This window comes from Denticeps clupeoides, chromosome 6 (genome assembly GCF_900700375.1).
Source record: "Denticeps clupeoides chromosome 6, fDenClu1.1, whole genome shotgun sequence".
Taxonomy (NCBI): domain Eukaryota; kingdom Metazoa; phylum Chordata; class Actinopteri; order Clupeiformes; family Denticipitidae; genus Denticeps; species Denticeps clupeoides.
The window spans coordinates 3999038-4019528 of NC_041712.1; the positions used below are offsets into that span (position 1 = coordinate 3999038).

Below are 20491 nucleotides of genomic sequence, written 5' to 3' on the forward strand. Positions count from 1 at the left end.
GCAACAAATAAAATAAAAGGGATAGTTTACTACATGCATTAACAATGTTCAAGAACTTATGGGTACAAACGAGCCGCAAAGATGCCAAGAGATTACACTGCTGCCGAGGGTTTGGCTCTGCTGCAGAACATGGGCTCCTGTGACTTGGATGGCGGGGAAGTATCCATTCATTTGCAGGAGAGTTCGGACTCTGACATGTCTGATCAGAATTCCATTGCTTGCTGATGCATGGTCGGCAACATTGGGGATCTCACACGTCAAGAGCACGATGGCTTCCAAAAAAAATACAACGCTTCCAGGACATCATGAGACACCTACGCACTCAACGGGTAACAACAGACAAGTTTGCAGCAGTCTCAAACGTTTGGCAGATGTTTGTTACTAACAGCATCAAGTCTCACAACCCAGGCCAGCACATCACTGTCGACAAGCTACTTTTTCCAACCAAGTCTCGCTGTCCCTTCCAGCAGTACATTTCCTTAAAACTCAACAAGTTCTGAATCAAGTTCTGGGTTGCTTGTGATTTGAAGTCAGAATACATGTGCAACGCTATCCCATATCTTGGCAAGGATCTCAGTCATCCCTCTGGGGACGCTAACGTGCTAAGGTGTTCTGGTACAGCAGCAGTAGGATAGTGTTTTACTAAACATATGCCAATTGAACCCTTTTTTTTTACGCCAATCACTGTCACAATGTTCATTTTCCAAGCGATTTAATGTCTGTGATTTAAGACGTTAATTAAATTACTGAAGCCTTTTTTTATCCTGGCAGAGTCATGGCTTTATAGGCAGAGGGTTTGCACGATCAGTGATCTCCCTCATTGTCGTCAGGTGCTGTGGTACGAGCGCTGCTTTCCGTGCGGGTGGCACGGCGGGTTAGGGAGGCGTCCCGGCCTCGCCTGCAGCAGCAGCAGCAGCAGCAGCGCTGGAGCGAGCTGCCAGCTGGAGTTAGTGTAACAGCGCGGGCGATGTCAGGACATTCCCTCACAGCGCCTTTGGATCTGTCATACGCCATCCCCCACAGACTGGCAATTAAGTAGAGGAAGCATGCATACAAAAAGCAAGCAGGAGCGCTCGGGTCCCGCTCAGGAGTAGCGGCGAGAGCCAGTTTTTAATTTTGCCTCTTTGTTATAAAGATTCAGCACTTTTTTTTTCTCCTGTGTATTCCCATTCACCAACTTTAATGATCTCATGAATGCATGTATGTGTATATAGACCACATTGGGCAGCAGGGATCAATCGGCAGCTCACAAAATGAATAGTATTGGTCACACTTTACAGGACTTTGTGATTTATGGCCGACTTTCTATGCCTTTTGCGCAGTGCATTTTTGCAACATGCTATTTATAAATAGCATTCAGACAGAATTCCCTAAATGAACAGATGCACTGTTCAGGCATGCATAGCTGATGAGGTAGCGCATAGTACAGGGCATGGTACAAAGAGCCATAAATCAATGTGTAAGAGGCAGAGCGCAAAAAAGCAACCCAGGCTGTCAAATGACATCAACCTGAAGCATCAGCCATGTTGAGGAGAAGATGGACCTGTGTCTCATAATTAGATGCTGTAGTGTGATGCTTTTCCAACAGACATCACCTTGCATAAAGTTATATTTACACATTTTCCCCGATGCCCTTATCAAGAGTGCCTTATAATCAGTAGGGACAGGGACAGTCCCCCCTGGAGACACTCAGGGTTAAGTGTCTTGTTCAGGGACACAATGGTAGTAAGTGGGATTTGACTTTGTGGTCTTCTGGTTCATAGGCGAGTGTCAGTGTGTCAGTGGTTCCCAACCTTTTTTTCTGTGTCCAAGACAAGACAGCACCCCCAACCCCAATTTCTTCCCGCATACACACTTTAAAAGACAATTTTTACAATTTTTTATTTTCAAAGAAATAAACAGCAGCTGTAGGTTTTATTGACCCTGTTTTACACTGCAGGCTCTATAGAGTCTGTTTAAGAGCTGTAATCATCCCTACAAAGGATGATGTACAAAGGAGCTATAATCGTCCCTACCCAGCCTGAGCCTGACAGAATTCAGTCTGACCCAACACAACTCGACTGTTATGCTGTATGGTGCATTAAAATAAATGACAGTAACACATTCAGTTTTTTTACAGTGCCATGGAAATCATTGGCTGTTCTTTACCCTCTAGAAGAAACTGCACAGCTCTCGCTGCCTCGAGAGCACAAAATATTATAAAGGACTCTCCACATCCCGCTCATGGCTCGTTCCAACTGCTGCCATCAGGCAAGAGATACAGGACAAACAGACTAAACAACAGCTTCTACCCTGTTGCCATCAAGGCACTGAATGTCATTTAATCAATTTTTCGACCTCCAACTCAATTTCTTTTTCATGTGCAATAAGGTTTCTATCTCACCCTTTAATTTAAAATGTATATTTTGTATTATTAGTATATGTCTTCTTTTTAATCTAGCCTTTTTTACACACAGTATTTAAGATACCTCTCTGGCTCAGGGACTGCACCTAATCTCATTGTACCTGTTACTATGACAATAAAGATGTTCTGATAATGTCTAAAGGTCCCCTTTCATGAAAGTATCACTTTGTGACATTAACTAGCCTGTCTATGGTCTTGCAGTGGCTAGAAATGCTGATAAGTGTAAAGAGTGCTTTGGTCATTCTGCTTCACCGTTCAGAGAGCGGCAGCTCAGGCGTTCAGATCTGGAATTTGTCCCCCTTTTTTTCAAACTTTCAATAGAACAAATAAACTAAAACTAATTTTCAAGCCAAGCCAACCCGACCTGACCCGGGCCAAGATTTACAGCTCTAGTCTATATAGTGTACAGGATTATACAGAGTTTAGGTACATTATTGAGATCTTATGCAGTTTACTAATATCATTTTGGTAACCTCAGCGTAGGTACAATTCTGCACAACCCATCCCCAATCCCCCCAATCCCATCCCCAGTTTGGGAACCTCTGCACTAGGCTGCCACCCCCTCTGCAGGGGTATCCTGGTGGTCTCAGGAATTTCAGGTCGGTTTCAGCAGACAGATACTGAAGGTCTTTGTGAAATAGTAGACTTCATGGGATAGTTCCTTTTAAGATCCCAGTTCTTACAGTGATGCTGAATTATTCACTTACACTTTACAAAAAATATTTTCCTACTTGTTACATATAATATAATTTATGTTTATAAACATACATTTGTAATATTTGTTTATATTTGCAATATTTTTAATATTTGAATATTTCTAATATTGAGGTTAACAGCAGTCGCACAAGCATTTCACTGCATATCATACCGTGTATGACTGTGTACGTGACAGATAAAATTTGAATTTGAATTAACCTCAGTGGGAGGAGTCATAGTCCCAGGGATGTAACTCTTATCCCGACACTAGCCTGAAAGCAGATACTGACATTTTACAGACTTTTTTTTTTGTCACATAATGAATTTTATCCACCACAATGGACCCAGACTACAAATCCATTCTGTTTCTGAATGATCTAGGGCCGGCATGATTTTTTTCCAAATGTCCCCTGTTGTCATCATCATTTAGTGGAGGTGTTTTGATTCCATATGCCATAAGACATATGTGTGGTGGCCATGCCAGCTTTGAGCCGCTGTGTGCTCATCACCGTAAGCTGTTCCTCACGCGGCGACCACTCCAGCCCTGACTCATCGGCGGGGCCACACGGGACACAGCAGCAGCTGACGCTCCCCTCCAGGCCAGGCTTTACTGACCGCTGGCACTGCTGCGGCTGTCCAGATGGGGAACCTGCTGCAGTGGCCCTCTGTAGAGCGCCGAGCGCCTTTCCCAGCTGTGCCTCTTTCAGCCATCTGGGGTGCCGCTGTGAAAGTGATGGATTTTCCTAAAGAGGAGGTGAGAGGATCAGAATAATGCAGAATATCAGAATATTTTACAGCTGTATAACAGCTTTGGAGCAGGTTTGGAGCATCTGTGATCTGTGTAGATGGGATTGGTTTCGGTGGTTGGGAGGGAAGAGGTGGTCATGTGCCTTGACGTGTTGAGTTCCCCCCAGGACACTTTAGCATGGCGGATCTCCCTGGGTTTTTTACAGGGTCTTCTCTGCCTCTCCGTGGACGAACCTGTAGCAGCCCAGTGTGAGCTTCAAATTCCAGGCCATTATCTTTCCTGATGCGCTGGGTCACCTGTCACATGCGATCGCGTCCTGGTGGAGCCACAGTAGACTGAGAAAGAGCGTTCAGTCAGCAAACTCACAGGCTGGTCATCATGCTGCTTTCTCCTTAAATTCCTTAATATCCCAGATGAGACTTTTATGAAAACATTGTTGGATGATCTGAAAAGCCAGAGGCCAGCTCATGTATTTTTTAACCCCCTGGAGTATTCATCAGCATCTTAAAGATTTTAATGCTGTCAATTTTTTTAAAAATGTAAAGATCTTGTTAAATGATGATTAAATGAAACATCAATCTTGTCTCATTATGTACATGTACAGTCATGCTCATCTGTAATGCAGCAGCTAATAGGACGGTACGCGTTCCAGATTCACGAAAACTAAACAGCAACCGCAAACTAGCTTCAGCACGAGTCAAACACAACTCACCATGAGTGTCTGCCAGCATACAAACACCACACGTTCTTCCTGTGATGTCGCTCCGGTCCCGCGTCTTGTTCTTTTACCTCGATTTTCTTTACTCATTAGTATTAATATAAAACGTTTCCTTGCTCTGTCTTGTTCTTGTTCTGTCAAATTTGTGTGAGAAAGTCTTTTTTATTCTTTGTGCCATATTAGTTTTATTAATATCCCCTTGTGTGTGGGCCCAGTATTTGCGTCGTTCCTTTTGTCAATGTGACAAGCGGGTTTCCATTCCCATCCTTGGTCCTTGTCCAGTAATCACGTAGCCTAGTGGGTAACACACTCGCCTATGAACCAGAAGACCCAGGTTCAAACCCCACTTACTACCACTGTGTCCCTGAGCAAGACACTTAACCCCTGAGTGTCTCCAGGCGGGGACTGTCCCTGTAACTACTGACTGTAAGTCGCTCTGGATAAGGACGTCTGATAAATGCTGTAAATGCCTCCCTCGTGTCTTTTGATACAGAAGGTAGAGCATTATGTGAGTGTCCTCTGTGTGATTATGATCTTATTACCATGTTGTGGAGGATTTGTAGAGATGGATTTCACCGGAGAGATGAAGGAGGTGAAGGGCTTGTAAAGCGTCCAGAAATTCCGTCTGCCGTCTGGCTCCAATATTTGAGCCTGGGCATCATAATCGCAGCTGCTGAAAGTTGTGCCCAGAGTTAAACCATTAGTCCTAATCCCATGCACAGTGCTGACCGTGTCCAGTAATGAAATGAAAGGAGTCTGGTTTTACCGCGCACCGTGTACCTGGTTCAGGATGAAGTCGATCCGTGCGGTGTGCAGGAAAGCCTACAAATAGCTGCACCTCTCGCTGTCCGCGATCTTCGTCTGAGAACGCGGTACAAAATCTTTCATTCTGAAGGATGGGGGGGTGGAGCCGGACAGACTGGGAGCGCCTCGTCCGAACGGAGCACCACTCATCCTGCTCTTTGTTGCCGGTCTCTAGCGGCGTACGGGCGCATTTCAGTGTGTGTGTGTGTGCGCACGCATATGGCTGTGTGTGTGTGTGTGTGTGTGTGCACTCACCATCCAGTGCTGATTGAGGGAGGCTGAATGACAGAGAGCACGCTGCTCTCATCCAGAGGAGGTATGAAGCTATTTACTTGTCTCCGTGTGTGTGTGTGTGTGTGTGTGTATGTGTGTGTGTGCGCTGTTTTTCTTGTGTTATGTGTTGTTGTTGAACATGAAGATGCACTGAACTGGTCTTATCTGCAATTCTGTGTGGGGTTTTAAAACTGAGCAGCTGCTCTGTGTGCCATTTTCTACATCCATAATCCCCCGCTTGTTCAGAAGCTTAAAACAAAAGCTCCTGTGTTGTTTTTTTGTTCTGCTGCCATGTGTGAACGTGTGGGTTTTTGTGCACCAGTCCTGCTGTAATCTGCAGTGAATCCCACCCGAGCGAGTCTCTGGGAGCTGGGGGACACAGGACCGGCTCTGGGTTCTCCAGTGACGGTGGATGGATGCTCAGATGTACTTTTCCATTGGGTTCTAAATGGTTCCTTCATTTGCTGATTTACTGATTTCTGTTGTTAGAATCAATACGATCAATTTTTTAGCAGGATTTTTTGCAGCATTTTTTTTGCCTTTTGAAACTATGCCTCGAGGCTTTTTTTTCTCCAGATGTGGTCCCAACAGCTGCTGAAGTGCAGGAATTCTCTTGGGTAAAGAAAGACTTCAGTGCTGGGTTTGTTGTGAATCTGTCTTTGTGTGTGTGTGTGTGTGTGTGTGTGTGTGGGGTTGAACGGTCTGGACCGTCCCTTGAGTAAATGCCCAAGGTCACATATGCAACCCGGTGAGTACAGAGCATGTTCAGCCTTAGCTCCGGCATCTGCAGCTTTTCAGTAAAGCCCCCCTGAAACGGAGCTTCATCCTCTTCTCCTCCATCCTCTTATTTATATTTCATATTTCCCTCAAACGTCAATGAAAAAAGGAATTCTGATCAGCGTGGCAGCGCCGGCTGTAACACAGTCTTTTGTGGATTCAGATTGCTGATCATTTTCAGTTTTATGTTGTATTTACAAATGTCTTCCAATCATTAAGATATTTAATTAGATGTGAGGTTGTTCACTTTAAATGAGTTATTCCCTGAATGTGAGTTCTTGTACTAACAAACAAACTGTTTTCAGTATACTTACTGGATATTGTACTGATGCTAGTAATTATGAGACCTTTGATTAAAAAGGGGGGAGTAATTAGGAAAAATTAAAAGCTGAAAGATTTGCTTTTGCTTTTTGAGATGTTGAATTTTTACATTTACATTAAATTTTTACTGTATAAAGCTCTGAAAAACATGAAGAGACTGTTTCTGTTTCTATGACAGCTGTTCCATGTCCATTATTCCTTCAAAATGATGAGCTTTTTATTAGATGATCACATGAGCCGAAATTTAAATGTTATAATTGTATTATTTTATAAGTGTTTATAATCGGTTTTGTAACATTTATTGTATATATATATTTTTTTTTTACCTAAGACCAAATTATAAATATAATATTTGTATTGCAGTTATGTCCCAGTGTTGATTGTTGGCCACTATGTGCAATATTAATGTTTAATACTATATGTATAGTATGCCTGTGGGATGGACACTCGCTACCCCGCCCACCTGTATTGGCTGCATGATCCTATTGATCCCAGCCATCTGTGTTACGCTCATGGATCTGTTTTCTGGGGCACTTTTCTAACCCAAATCCTTTTTTTTGCCCTTTGCAGAGTACGCTCGCTTCGAGGCCAAAATCCATGACTTGCGAGAGCAGATGATGAACCACAGCATGAGCTCCGGATCGGGATCCCTGCGCACCAATCAGAAGCGCTCCCTCTATGTCAGGTAACGTGATCAGCCACTTTGCATCACATAGTGCCCCAGCCGTACGCACCTATCGCACCATTTTAAATGTCAGCTTCTGCCAGGGGAGCTTGGCTTGTTGTTCCTCAGTCCACCGAGGGAGCTGATAGACCAGGTTCTTCCTGCAGCCCTTTAACTCACACCTTCCAGAGGTTCCCTCTGAGGAAAAAGGATATAAATGCATTATTAACACATTAATGTGTTTAATTGAAGATCACAGGATGCATTGAAATGCTACTACTTGTTCTTTACATTTCATTATGTTTAATAATACAACTATAGTGATGCTTCATACAGCATGTGCCATGTTTTTTTTATTGACATTAATTAGCACTGTTAATAATGTTAATGTTTAGAAGAAGCTATGTAAATAATGCAATTATTGAATGCATCTTTAGTTTAAACACATGCTGCCAGTGTTGCCAGATTGGGTAGATTTTGGCAGAATCAGGCTACAAATTGATGACATTTAATTTGACCTTTGGTGGGTTTATTGAACTAGGAACCATCAACACCCTATACATTTTAAACTAGGAAATGTTTGTCTCATGGGGCTGGTTTTTGGTGAGAGCACTAAATACACAACCTAGCCACCTTAATGCAGCAGGCAAACACTGCATGATTAGCCACACAAATGAAAAGGAGACGAGTGGAGAGCGTGGAGACTCCGCACTGGCTCGGCGTGACACCGTAGCGGGAAAGTGTCCTGGACTGCAGGAGCTGATCCATGTAATAAGCCGTTCCCGCGGGGGCTCATTTGCTGAGTCTCGCAGCGCTGAGGGCGATGCCACCGCATACATCAGGCGGCCAGCCGCGATAGCTACACCAGCATTCTGAGGAACTGCTAGCTGCGCTGGTTCGGGACTGATGTACGATGACCGCAGGTTCATCGGAAGGGAATATTGAGGCGAGTAGAGGCAAATTGAATCAGCTCTGCCGCAAGGAAAACTGGAATTTACCACAGGGAACGATGCCCAACCATTGCACCGAGGATTGTGCAGCAATTCCGGACATGAATTGATTCTGCCTCCTGAGTGGCTGAATCTGCCGCCGTCAGCATCCAGGCATCTGGGAGCGATTCCCTGCCCTGCCTGTCTGTCCCCAGGGCGTCATTAATGGCCCTCTCCATCCCAGCGCCTTCTGTTGGGATGCGGATGGCTCGGTGAAGTCCGTGTGCAGGTGAAGCTGTGGGGAGGGAGGGAGGTTCCTCCGTCTACCGCAGCATTGCAGCTCTTCCCGAAACAGTTCCAGCCCTGTCGGTGGGGAGCAGTAATGGAGGTGTTACTGTCAGCAGACGGTGATGACTAAGCAAAGTCCGGACGTCAGTTTGTGCTCCACAGTATGCTGATTCCCAGCACCAAAGATTCACTCTGCTGCCAAGGAAACTGGAAATAGAAGAGAATAAGAGCCAATGCCACAGGGGAACGATCTTCTCTTGCCTTCTTATTAATGCCATTCCAGGGCCTGTTAATTAGTCGTGGAAGTTTTTTTTATTTCGTCTTCTGTAGAGCTGCTCTTCATTACTGTAGTCGTCCCTGCTCGGTAACAGCCTCGGCGACGGCTCGCTGGTCGAATGACGCGCCTCTTCTGCCGACACCCAGATGACTAAAGACAGAGAGGCTGCAGAGTTAATGCTACATTAACCCCTTAACCCGCGAATGTCCGTGGAGCTGATTCGAGTTGAGCTGACAATTGTCACTATTTTGAGCTACTGCACTTTCAGCCATGAAAACCGATGAATTTATGAAAGCGTCTGACACAGCAGCACAGCAGCAATGTTCCTGAGGCAGCAGCTCTGCCCCTACCTGGACAGATCAGCTGACACATCCTGTTATTTTGTCACATGAACAGAGCGCTGACATAGACACTTATCCAGAACATCAGTAATAAGCTATATTCAAAGAAGACTTGGACATGATTCCCAAATGTCCCACGATCACACCTGAAGAAGCAAATTCTGCGCTGGTGCTGAGGGCGGCGTGTTCTTGCTGAAATGCCAGTCAGCGTAATGAAAAGTAAAATGTATTCATTTGTTAAATTCATTTTTTTTTAACAGACCAGTAATTATACAGCCAGTGCCATTCAGACGCTGTTCAGTATATTAATTACAGCAAATTCTGATATTGATTTAGCGATCAATCCTTTATGACTAAATAATGGTGGCATGTGGTTGTCCTCAGTAGAATAATGCTGTTTTTCACTACCTACATATTCTTTTATTTATACAATTGGACCTTATTTTAACATTTAATGGATTTGTTTTTTGTGTTAATTGCAGTTCGCTTTTTTTTATAACATTTTATTGATTCTAAATGTAAATTCAAAGGAGAATCATTTAGAGGGGGATTCATTGTCAGTCCGGCAAAACAAAGCCACTGGACCCAGGGTGTGCGTCATAGGCCCCCTTTTCAGAACGGATGTGTTGTCATGGCAGTCATTAGTGTGTTAATGGAGGTGCGAGGTACGGGACAGCAGCTGTTCATTGAACCTCTGTGCAGGGGCAGAATATTAATAAAGAGTTTAGGATTGTTCTTCACCGTCACCACTGTTGGAAATAAACAGTCTGGGGCCGCTACGAAGGATCCAGGGTTGGTGATGTGTTAAGAGTAAAACAGCATTCTGCAGCACCATGCAACAGCAAGATAAGGATCCAAAGCATAAGTCCAAGCTACCATAAGGTAGCTGCACTACCTTGTGTGAAAAGAACAAGATGGAAAGCTTGAAAACAAATAGCGGCCAGCACAGTCTCCAGACTCAAACCACGTTTATGGGAACTTATGAAACAGAGTTGGGAAGAACGCTCTGACGAATGTTTGATTTTCTTTAAAAAAAATCATGTGAAGAATGCAGTAAACTAAGAATAATTTCAAAAGTCTAAATAATAATTGTTTTAATAATCATTTTGTAATTAATTGTAATAATAATCGTTTACAAAATGCAAAGTGAGAAAACTAAAGGAAACTCTGTATTGCCTTTGCCTTCAAACCAACATTTTTAGGTACACTTGTATAAAGGCAGGGCTTTTGCAGTATGATCAATCAGTTATACTAAACAGGTACTAATGATCATCTACGTAAATGACAGAGACATTTAAAACAGAATCAGCTGTGAATGAACCTGAAAACTTCCACACAGCAACAAGTTATATTGCATCAGTCTTTCACAGACTTTACAAGATGTACCTCCATACCCCTCACACGGAATCAAGGCACAGCGACTCAACTATGCAGGACAACGTTGGAACTTCGGTGCAGAGGAACTTCGGTGCAGACCTGAAATATTTGGCTGTAGCAGAAGGCAGTTTGTTTGATGAGGACCTGAAGAACTGTAAACTAATGGGTGTCTGCAGGCAACAGTAATGACGTAGAACAAGAGTGAGCAACTCGACGTTATTCATGAATTATCTCTCATTTGTACAGGTAGCAAACATTACTACTTTTCAGAAGTTAAAAAGTTTAGGACTTTCCGCCATTGATGTAAATGATATCATCATTCAACCCTCAAGTAATATCTATGAAACCTTTGTCTCACCTGTAGAAATAGATTCAATGACAACTGACTTTTTCAGCACAATGGCCAAGCGTCATCACAGATCAGTTGTCAGAACACTGTAAAACAGTCACTATATATTTTTATAGATCAAGAGTAATTGAGCCATTTGATTGAGCCTGTAAGGGAGGCCTGTAGATCCCCCTGTGCAGGACAACTGAGTGGTGATGGTGGCAGGGAAGATGACAGGAGTGGATGCAGACCAGAAGCAGACTCTGTATATTAAATAATACTTAAACAAAACTTCAATAAATACTGTTGTAAAATATATAAATAATAATCCTTAAGTCCAATCATTCGCCAACTCTTCTCTCGACTGAGAGCTTGGACCAGTCTTTATAGACCTGGACCAAACCATTTATCAGACAGAATATAAATTCACACCAAAAAATTAAACAGGTCATCAATATCATATTGCACATTCAAAAATTAATATGCTTTTTAAAACCATTTCAGATATATAGCATCACATGAATTAATCATATTACTTCGTTACCTCTGCCTGAAAGCCACTTTGGTTACCCTTAGCTACGCCGTTCCCCAGCACCGGAGAAACATTTAAAACTCCCCACAGTCACTTCATATCCATAAACCGCGTTAGTGTGCTCTTAGCCGGCCGGTTCAAATCACAAACTAACCAACAGATTATTAAATAGGAACACTGCACACTTAACTACAAAAATCAATCAAAATAATCTTAGTGTTTATACTTGTAACAGAGATGAGGCCTGTTACAGAGCCATAATTCATTTAAAAACTCCATTAAAACTTCCCATGCCTTTCACGTCCTATTATCATTTTAAAGTAGAGATACACATTAACTTTACACACACCCAAATAATAGCGGGGCTGAGTCTACTGTCCAGGCGTTGGTCCGGTAACCAACCTGTTTCCCAAAAATGTACATTCTGTAACCAAGACATAACTGGCCACGCGTCCGAGCAGGGAGTCGAAACATGTTTTAATAGGCGGAATGTGTGACCGTGGTATGTATTCTTCCCTTATTCTGCCCCTTTCTTTGGCGTGTTGATGCCAGCAGGCGCTGTGTTACCATGGAGACTCGACTGCAGTTGTTACGGCGAATCAGAGCTCCATCAGCATTGTGCTGTTTATCAGCGCCGCACGCTCTGCCTAAAACCGTGTGCTTTTCTTCAGCTGATTGTATTGCATTAGCAACTTCGGAAGAGAATTGTCCTAATTAGCAAGTTCTCGTAGTCAGAACTTGAAACCTTTGTTCTGTGCCATTGAATTTGTTTTCATCACCATAAGAGGCCGGGTGTATCTAGGTGTTAATACTGATTGTATCATGACACCTTAGAAAAATAGAACTTCAGCTCTTTTAACTGACTTCATATATTATTTGATTATCTATAGAAATCTATAATTGCCTTATTGAATGTACTTGTTGTATGTAGCGGGAGAATCTACAGTTAAGCTAGGAGGGTAGTCTACTTTCAACAACGTTGCTGTGAATTGGATCCCCACTTCCCTTCTTTCTGCACAACAGTGTCTTTGTCGCTGAGAAGCGTATGGAGTGTATAATTACAGTCAGACTGATCTGAAAAACTGCTTCAGATATCTGCCAACATTCTGCCTTGCCTGTATGGAATGTCCTTACATGGCTGACATGGTGACAGATTGCTGAGGATACGGGTGCATGTGGGTAGTGGGCTGATTGTGTGTGTGTGTGTGTGTGTGTGTGTGTGTGTGTGTGTGTATCGGCAGGGCTCTGTTTGACTATGAAAAAGCCAAGGATAGCGGCCTGCCCAGCCAGGGCCTCAGCTTCCGGTACGGGGACATCCTCCACGTCATCAACGCCTCAGATGATGAATGGTGGCAGGCCAGGCGTGTGACACCAGATGGAGACAGCGAGGAAATGGGGGTCATCCCCAGCAAGAGGAGGTGGGTGATTAATGTTTCTAATGTCTGATTAATGCGTTCCATCTGAGACGTGACTGTTCTTCATCTTTTGGCTTAGCTATTTTGGCCCTGGTTCAGGAATTCCTGTAGAGCTGCATGAGTATTATTACTGTCTGCGTTAAATGCTTATGATTAACTTGGAAACCTTTCTTTCCTCATTGCTTGTAAAATGAACCAATAGCTATAATGGGAGTAGTCACCATATAGTAATTTGAAGCAAACTATTGCGTTGGAATGCAAAAAATATGTTCTGTACTTTTTTTTCCATTATTTCCGACATGCAGAAATATTCATTATGTGCTAGATAATCATGGCATCTGACATGGGGAAACTTGACATCCTTGCAGTAACAGTGCTATTTCTGCACATCCCCCCTCATCGTAAAGGGGGATTATAAATGAAATTCTGTGTCAGGACAGAGTCGCAGCATTTGATTCCACCTCATTCTGCCCCCGCAGGGTGGAGAGGAAGGAGAGGGCCCGTCTGAAGACGGTCAAGTTTAATGCCAAGCCCGGCTCTATTGACTCTAAAGGGGTAAGTTCAAAGATGTCACCGGCGTGGGGCAGTTGGATAAAGTCACAGTGAAATAGATTCTTTCATGAAATGTAATGAAATCTTCCTAGCTTTTAAATACCACATGCGTCTAAATGTCACGCTGTGAAATATGAAAGAAATATATTGACATGTCCTATTGACATGTCCTATTGACATGTCATATATTGACATGTGCTATTGAGCAGCATATTTCTCTTGGAGGTCCCCAAGAGCTGATTAGCAGGTTAGGGGTGCTCCTCACATGCCAGTAATTATCATTTCATTTAGACGCCGTGTCCCCATCTGCCACCTTGTGTTTTTTCCTCTCGCGGTGAATTCCAGCGGTACGTCAGTCATGGACACGCCGTTCACACACTTCTCAGAGCACTGTATACCAGGCCTTATAGAGAACCCCGCCCCCCAACACACATGTTCTTTAGAGAACTCTGCCGTCCCCATCACACTGGCACCAGCACAACGTTGTTTTTACTTTTTGCACATTCAAAATCATCTTTCTTTGGAGAGAGGGGCTTTCTCAAGGGTTCATGAAAGTCCATCATTACCGTGTTAGCACTTAGTATCCATAGCAACATCTGCATCTAGTCCTCAAATGTTGACTGTGTCCAGAAAAAAAAGAAAATGCATAGATTTACATATTCCTGCTGTTGACATCCTCGCATCTTACTGGCATTTGAAGAGTGATTAAAGAAGAGTCTGGTTATGCTTGTGTGAGTGTGTGTGTGTGTGTGTGTGTGTGTGTGTGTGTGTGTGTGTAAACAAGGTTTAGTGTGGTTCTGATTAGTACACCACTGAAAGCTTGTTGTGTTCTTCTGCATTCAGCACAATTCAAGGACATCAGCACAAATAATACAGGAAACAAAGTTTTTATTTCAGCATTCATTTTCCACCACTCATATATCATGTTCCGTTATTAAGCAGCATACATGACACTAGACCACAGACGTTAGATCTAACGGGATGACAGAGTCCTATTTCTCATCGGAAACACAGCAGAGCTGCATGTTGCATTTCAGAGGTGGACACCATCACGCTACAAAAGACCTGCTTCCTGCTGAAAAAATTGCACTGCGACGCTACTTCCTGCGTAGTGATTCACTTACATGAAGGCCAAAAATAGACACGAGAGAGGACGAAATTTATGATTGGGAGAAAAAAAGATTTTACAAAACTAATCTGCGGGTGTCAAATGGCCCTATTTCAACAATTTAAAGCACATTTTTAAACCTTCCAAGTTGCTATTGGTGCATTCTTTACTGTCTCTTGTCTTCAAAATAACAAATGGTTGTGTGTCGTGCTTTGCCATTGTAGGATATTAAATCTTGAGTGACAGGTTTATATATGAACCGAACTGAAAAGGGATCAGCTGAGATGTACTACAGGGTTATGCACACAGGATGAGTGACAAGAAAGTGAGGAAGCATGGGAGCTTAAATATGGGATGATAAATTAGGCCTGAAAAAAATAGAATATTTTGGTTGAAAATTCAATGCTTTTTCTAGTTCTATTTCCACATCATGTCCTCTCCAGAGTGCTGTAACATTAAACGGGTCTGTCTGTCAGGTATCATCAGACATGGCATCCTTAACTAAATTGAATCTGTAGGAACAGCTCCTTCTGCTCAGATGAAACACTACATAACACTACAACCCCACCCCCTTTCCTTTACTGCCCATCACACCAGAACTCACCCTCCTCCTGTATCCTGCATGTGTCTCCCACCGTCATATGTCCATCATATGGTGTCCCTGTTTGCTGCATGGCACAAAAGCAGGTTTTTCATGTCCATGTCATTATTAGTACCTTTTTGTCTGAGAATGTTCCAGACACTGCTGAGGTGTGGTCAACAGTGACTGCCGACTTCCTTGCTTGATTTATAATATAAAATGAAGCACATTTACTGAGAAAGAGAAATAAAAGGCCCAGGCCCTTCCTTTTCCTTTTTTCTTTTTGCATCACTGTTGTCCACCCCTGCCTTTTTTGCGACTTGTTTTGTCTGCATGAGTGTGACGACGATTAGACGTCCCTGTTTGCTCCATGCTTTTTCTCCTTCACAGTCATTCAATGACAAGCGTAAAAAGAGCTTCATCTTTTCACGAAAGTTCCCATTCTACAAGAACAAGGAGCTGGGTGAGCAGGATGGCAGTGACTCTGAGCGTAAGTACACACCACACGCATGCTCACACCAGCACTCATGGTGAGGTACACGCTCTCTTCCAGCAGGGTCAGGTGTAGGCAGGTGTAGGCAGCTCTTCTCTCTGTGGGCTTCTGGAGATCCAGTCAAGAAGCTGTGGGCATGAAGCACTGAGCAACTGTCCCAAAACTAGCAGTTTCATCTTCATCAAAAATCTGGCCGAAAATGTCACATGGGTGGCGGCGTTACTCAGTGCGGCGTGTGCAGGGCTCTCTGACTGCACCATCAGGCCACCTTCCCTCTGACTCCACTGACCTCTTCCTTCCTCTTCTGCGGCCGTGTCCCCACCCCTCTTTCTCTCTCTCTCTTTCTCTCTCTCTGGGGACGGCTGTGTAGGACATCCACGGAATAGGTGACGACGGTTATGGGACAAAGACTCTGAGTAAGTCTTGAGCAGGAATGGCCCCGTCTGTAACACAAACACTTCCCCATCCCAACGCATTGTAGCCTTTTCAGTTTCGGCTTTCCCTCCCCCTTTTTTTTTTTTTTTTTCGGGGGGTGCATTTGTTAACAATCGGCCATCCTTTTGAAACTGGGTGTGCAGTGCATGCTGGGATAGGTTAACACCTGACTCCTCAATGTCTGCAGTTCAGCCATTTCTTACCCTCCCCCTTCTATTTCTGTACACTGGGAATGTGTTGCATGTTCCAATAAAAACACTCATGTGTCGCAGACCTTTTTGGGGTGTTGGATGAATACGTATCCAGTGAACTTTATTCACTGAAATGTTTGTCTCTGATGTCCTCCTACTTGTGGTTCACTACTTGTCTTTGAGTGTCAGCTGTTGTATTGTGTGTGCAGAATGTCCTGTGTGTCCATTGTTCTGGGTCAGCATGATCTGGTTCTGTTGCCCACCATGTTTTCCGTTCCGGCCTTCACTCAAGGGTTTCATAAGAGCAGCTTTAGTGCCCAGCGCGGCGGGACGTTTTCGCTGAGTGAATTGTCTCTGAACTGTGTTCAGTTTTGTACGCTGTGTCCTGGTAAAAATGAAAGGATCTTGGGAGATTGCTCATGCTGTCTATCATTCTGAACGATGGCGAGCAGCGTGGTTAATGGGTTCTGACAGCGGGCACCGGGCAGCACAAAAACCCTCACCCCAGCACTGGGCTGTGCCAGTCCCAACACAACATATATACCAGAGCCAAGCTGAGTAGTCCAGATCCTGATACACCAGTTCATGTTTTCACGATACCAGTCTGAAGATTTCGGTGTGTGCACATACGGCCACAGGATTTGGTTCAAAAGGTCATATTGGCTCAGAAATTACCATAACCCCGTAAAACTTCAACGATACCTAATCCTGTTGGCAAAGAGAAACTTATGTAAGAGATATCACACTTAGATCTTCAGAGATTTCACTGACAGAAAAGCTGAAGCACTCATTTTTGCTGAAGAGGAAGAAGGAGTGGAAGGAGTGGACATTGGCAAAATAAATATTCTAAATCATATCATGCTTTAATAAAAAAATTCTTCCACTTCCTTCCATTTGACTCAGAATGATGTTGGAGCTCGGAATGACTTGGAATTGATTTAGCATTTGTTAGCCACTGTTAGTAAGTCCAACTGCAGATTTAATCGAAGTTCAAAAATGAGCTCATTTATATTTGTTTGTTTAGTTTGGCAGATTTTGTGCTTCACCGCTGGCACCAGTAATGATGAGTGTCGGTACGCATTCATATTTATGAAATAAAAATAGTAGCAGTATTTGGATCATTATATTCTATCAGATATTTGAGTAGCTTGTTCAGAGTTCTGACTGCCCTGTGAACTGCAATCTGATGAAACCTCTATGTGAAACTCAGCACACTGACCTGCTGCAGTGCATTGTGGGAGTGTCCCTGTTTCATATATAAGGTGGATCTGCTGGAGCGTCATGGCTGCTGTGATTTATTCCGAGCTCAGCACCCATCCGTCAGATGTGCCCCTCTATGCCCCCAGAGCACAGCCTGGAAACCCCTTCGATTACGCCCTGCATCGAGCAGTCTAGAGCACACCCATGGCGTTCGGTGTTTTAAAGATGTGACCGTGTTTGCAAAGTGTTTGAGAGAATCTCTCTGGTGTCACTCACCAAATGTTAATTCTAGAATTGTGTTTATTTCTGGCTGACTAAACTGCATTCATCTAAAACCGGCAAAACTTTGCAAACAGATGACACAGGTCCTCCATTTGAAAACAGCCTGGACCTGGACAACAGCTGTGCTGCACCGAAGTGCCTTTTCTGCTTATATTGCAGCTCTGCTATCAGGTTTCAGCCTTTTCTGCTCACATTTCTAATCGTTAAACCTAATGCATTGCTGTCACTCACAGCAGAGACAGGGATTTCTTGACCTTGAATGGTCCGGTGCTGAATTCCCCCTTCATTGCCCTCAATGATGCACATTATGTAACCTGTCACTACTAGGAGTAACGAGTGTCACCATCACCACCACCACGCTGAACATTTAGCAGCTCATTAAGCTCATCTGTATTTCTTATATCCAGGGAGTCAAGAGGATCTGATTCTGTCATACGAACCTGTCATTCGGCAAGAGAGTAAGCATTTCTTTTATTAGCATTTCCTTCTTTGCATTCTGCATCTCCAGCTCATGAAATTAAACCTTTGTTTCAGTCAACTACGCCAGACCAGTGATCATCCTCGGACCGATGAAGGACCGGATCAACGATGACCTGATATCTGAGTTCCCAGATAAATTTGGTTCCTGTGTTCCACGTAAGCATTACGCCACTTGTGTTACCCGTACCTTAACGTTTTTTAAACCGTTTCCCCAACCGATTACATTCTAGCTACTCTATTCTATTATTTAATCCACCTAATACACCACGTGGCCCAGATTTACTAAGAAGGGCAAAATAAGCAAAGGTGCTAAACTAACAGAAATTAGCACTAGTGGGCCAAGGGTCCAGGTAATCTTCTAATGCACTGGTTCTCACACTGTGCATTGGACAGAGGCACACAGGCAGGAACATGTACATTTATGACATTTGGCAGACGCCCTTGTCCAAAAGGACTTGCAGGTTACCAATTAATCAGTTCTGGTTCCAGAGGACCCCAACTCAAGACACTGAGGCGATTTGTAGATTTAGTTATTGAAAGAAAAGATGCCATCCTGCTTCAAATACAATGAAATCTTAGTCACTGGGGTGGCATTTTTGGCACAATTTTATGAATTTATCCTTAAAATCCCAAAAAAGGTTGCTTTGCATTTACAATATTTTTTTAGTCTGGCAGGTAGTTTAATGGGATATTTGATTAAACGCCTATAAATTAGCTACAAAAAACTGCTAGTAATGCCAGAAAAGGCTTTACACTGGTTCAAAGACTTAGTACATCTGGGTCGTAGTCAGTGGAGAGATGGGATAAAATGTTACTGTAGACATCAGAATGTACCCTGTGCTGTATGTGACCCCTGTCGGGGTGCTGAGTATCGTGTGGTAGTGTGAGTATTACTGCACCATCGCTGCGTGTCTGTTCTACGTTTGTGGTTGTTGTTTGGCTCAGATCCTTCATGTTCATTTCATTCAATGTTTCTTTGCTCTGAACAATGTTTCTGTGTTTATATTTTATCACTGTAGACTTATTTCTTTGTTTTAATTTGCATGTCTTTCATTTATCTCTAAAATAAAAAAAGCGGCTAACATATCAGGGCACATGGGTAAGTGAGCCAATTAGTTACAAGCACACAGAGGCATAAGAAATCCCTCTACAGCTAAAGTAATTTATTTTACCTACTATAACTGTAGTATTTAGTTCCCTTTAGATAATATATCTATGTACATTTCTTTTTTATTTACTTGTTCATTTACTTAAGTGTAGATATTTGATGTTTGTGACTGGACTATTCAGATTTTCACGTTGGATGGTTTTGTTCAGACACAACAAGGCCGAGGCGGGATTACGAAGTTGACGGCCGGGACTACCACTTCGTCATCTCACGGGAACAAATGGAGAAAGACATTCAGGAGCACAAATTCATTGAAGCAGGCCAGTACAACGACAACCTGTACGGCACCAGCGTCCAGTCCGTCAAATTTGTGGCAGAGCGGGTGAGTGCTGTTTCTCCTTGGATTTCAGATCACTGCACAAACGGGCTTATTAACCACTGTCTGGTTCTGGCTGAATTGTTACAGGGGAAGCACTGCATATTGGATGTGTCTGGAAATGCTATTAAACGACTACAAGTAGCACAACTCTACCCAATCGCCATCTTCATAAAGCCTAGATCCATAGAGTCACTAATGTAAGTCATTCACATTTAGTTTTTTGGGTTTTTTTTGGTCAAAGTGTAGGATTGTGACCTTCTGATGAAAAGCTTTGCTTTTAGGGAGATGAATAAGAGGCTGACGGAGGAGCAGGCCAAGAAGACGTATGACCGCGCCTTGAAGCTGGAGCAGGAGTTTGGAGAGTTTTTCACAGGTTACTTCTGCCTTGTTCAGTTTAGTGGCCCAGCAGATCATGAAAAATGTATATGCATTAACATCTAACCATATGTTACAGTAAAAAACACCTGCAGTTCAATAGCATGTTTCAGCCATGTTGACTGCTCAGACATCTTAAATTTGGGCTAAATTGGCACATTTATGATATATGCACAGCTGCATACTTAAATTATTTCAGTATAATTGACATGAATTTGTTTGTAACCAGCAGTCAGATGGTGACAGAAAGCTAGAAAGAGGTCTTTCATTGGCTAGAGGTTTCATATTGTTACTTTTACTGACTAATGACTCCTATTTCAATTCAAGTAAAGAAAGGAAATGTCACGTATTAAGTTAAAATGTTGCATTAAACTGAATTTACAGCATTGATACAGCAAATATGAACTATTATTACA

General features: G+C 43.2%; 1 protein-coding gene and 1 long non-coding RNA gene across 36 annotated transcripts in view; one reads left to right on the plus strand and one right to left on the minus strand.

The window, feature by feature from the left end:
* The window catches only part of dlg2 (discs, large homolog 2 (Drosophila)), a 255544-nt gene that overhangs the window by 231957 nt on the left and 3096 nt on the right, over nt 1-20491 (plus strand). For 25 of the 35 annotated variants that reach the window (XM_028982799.1, XM_028982802.1, XM_028982800.1 and 22 more), the window contains 10 exons: nt 7312-7426; nt 12719-12895; nt 13372-13447; nt 15523-15622; nt 18141-18191; nt 18268-18369; nt 19289-19312; nt 19531-19703; nt 19788-19897; nt 19982-20073. In XM_028982799.1, coding sequence (XP_028838632.1) covers nt 7312-7426; nt 12719-12895; nt 13372-13447; nt 15523-15622; nt 18141-18191; nt 18268-18369; nt 19289-19312; nt 19531-19703; nt 19788-19897; nt 19982-20073 — 1020 coding nt within the window. Of the gene's footprint in view, nt 1-7311; nt 7427-12718; nt 12896-13371; nt 13448-15522; nt 15623-15995; nt 16042-18140; nt 18192-18267; nt 18370-19288; nt 19313-19530; nt 19704-19787; nt 19898-19981; nt 20074-20491 lie in introns of those variants that run through there. The other 10 variants (XM_028982807.1, XM_028982811.1, XM_028982825.1 and 7 more) reach the window with 4 other exon arrangements.
* On the minus strand, nt 3247-5584 carry LOC114792046 (uncharacterized). Its single transcript, XR_003750084.1, has 3 exons — nt 5347-5584; nt 5109-5239; nt 3247-3843 (listed from the first exon to the last, which is right to left on the minus strand). It is a non-coding gene; the product is annotated as an uncharacterized LOC114792046 (long non-coding RNA).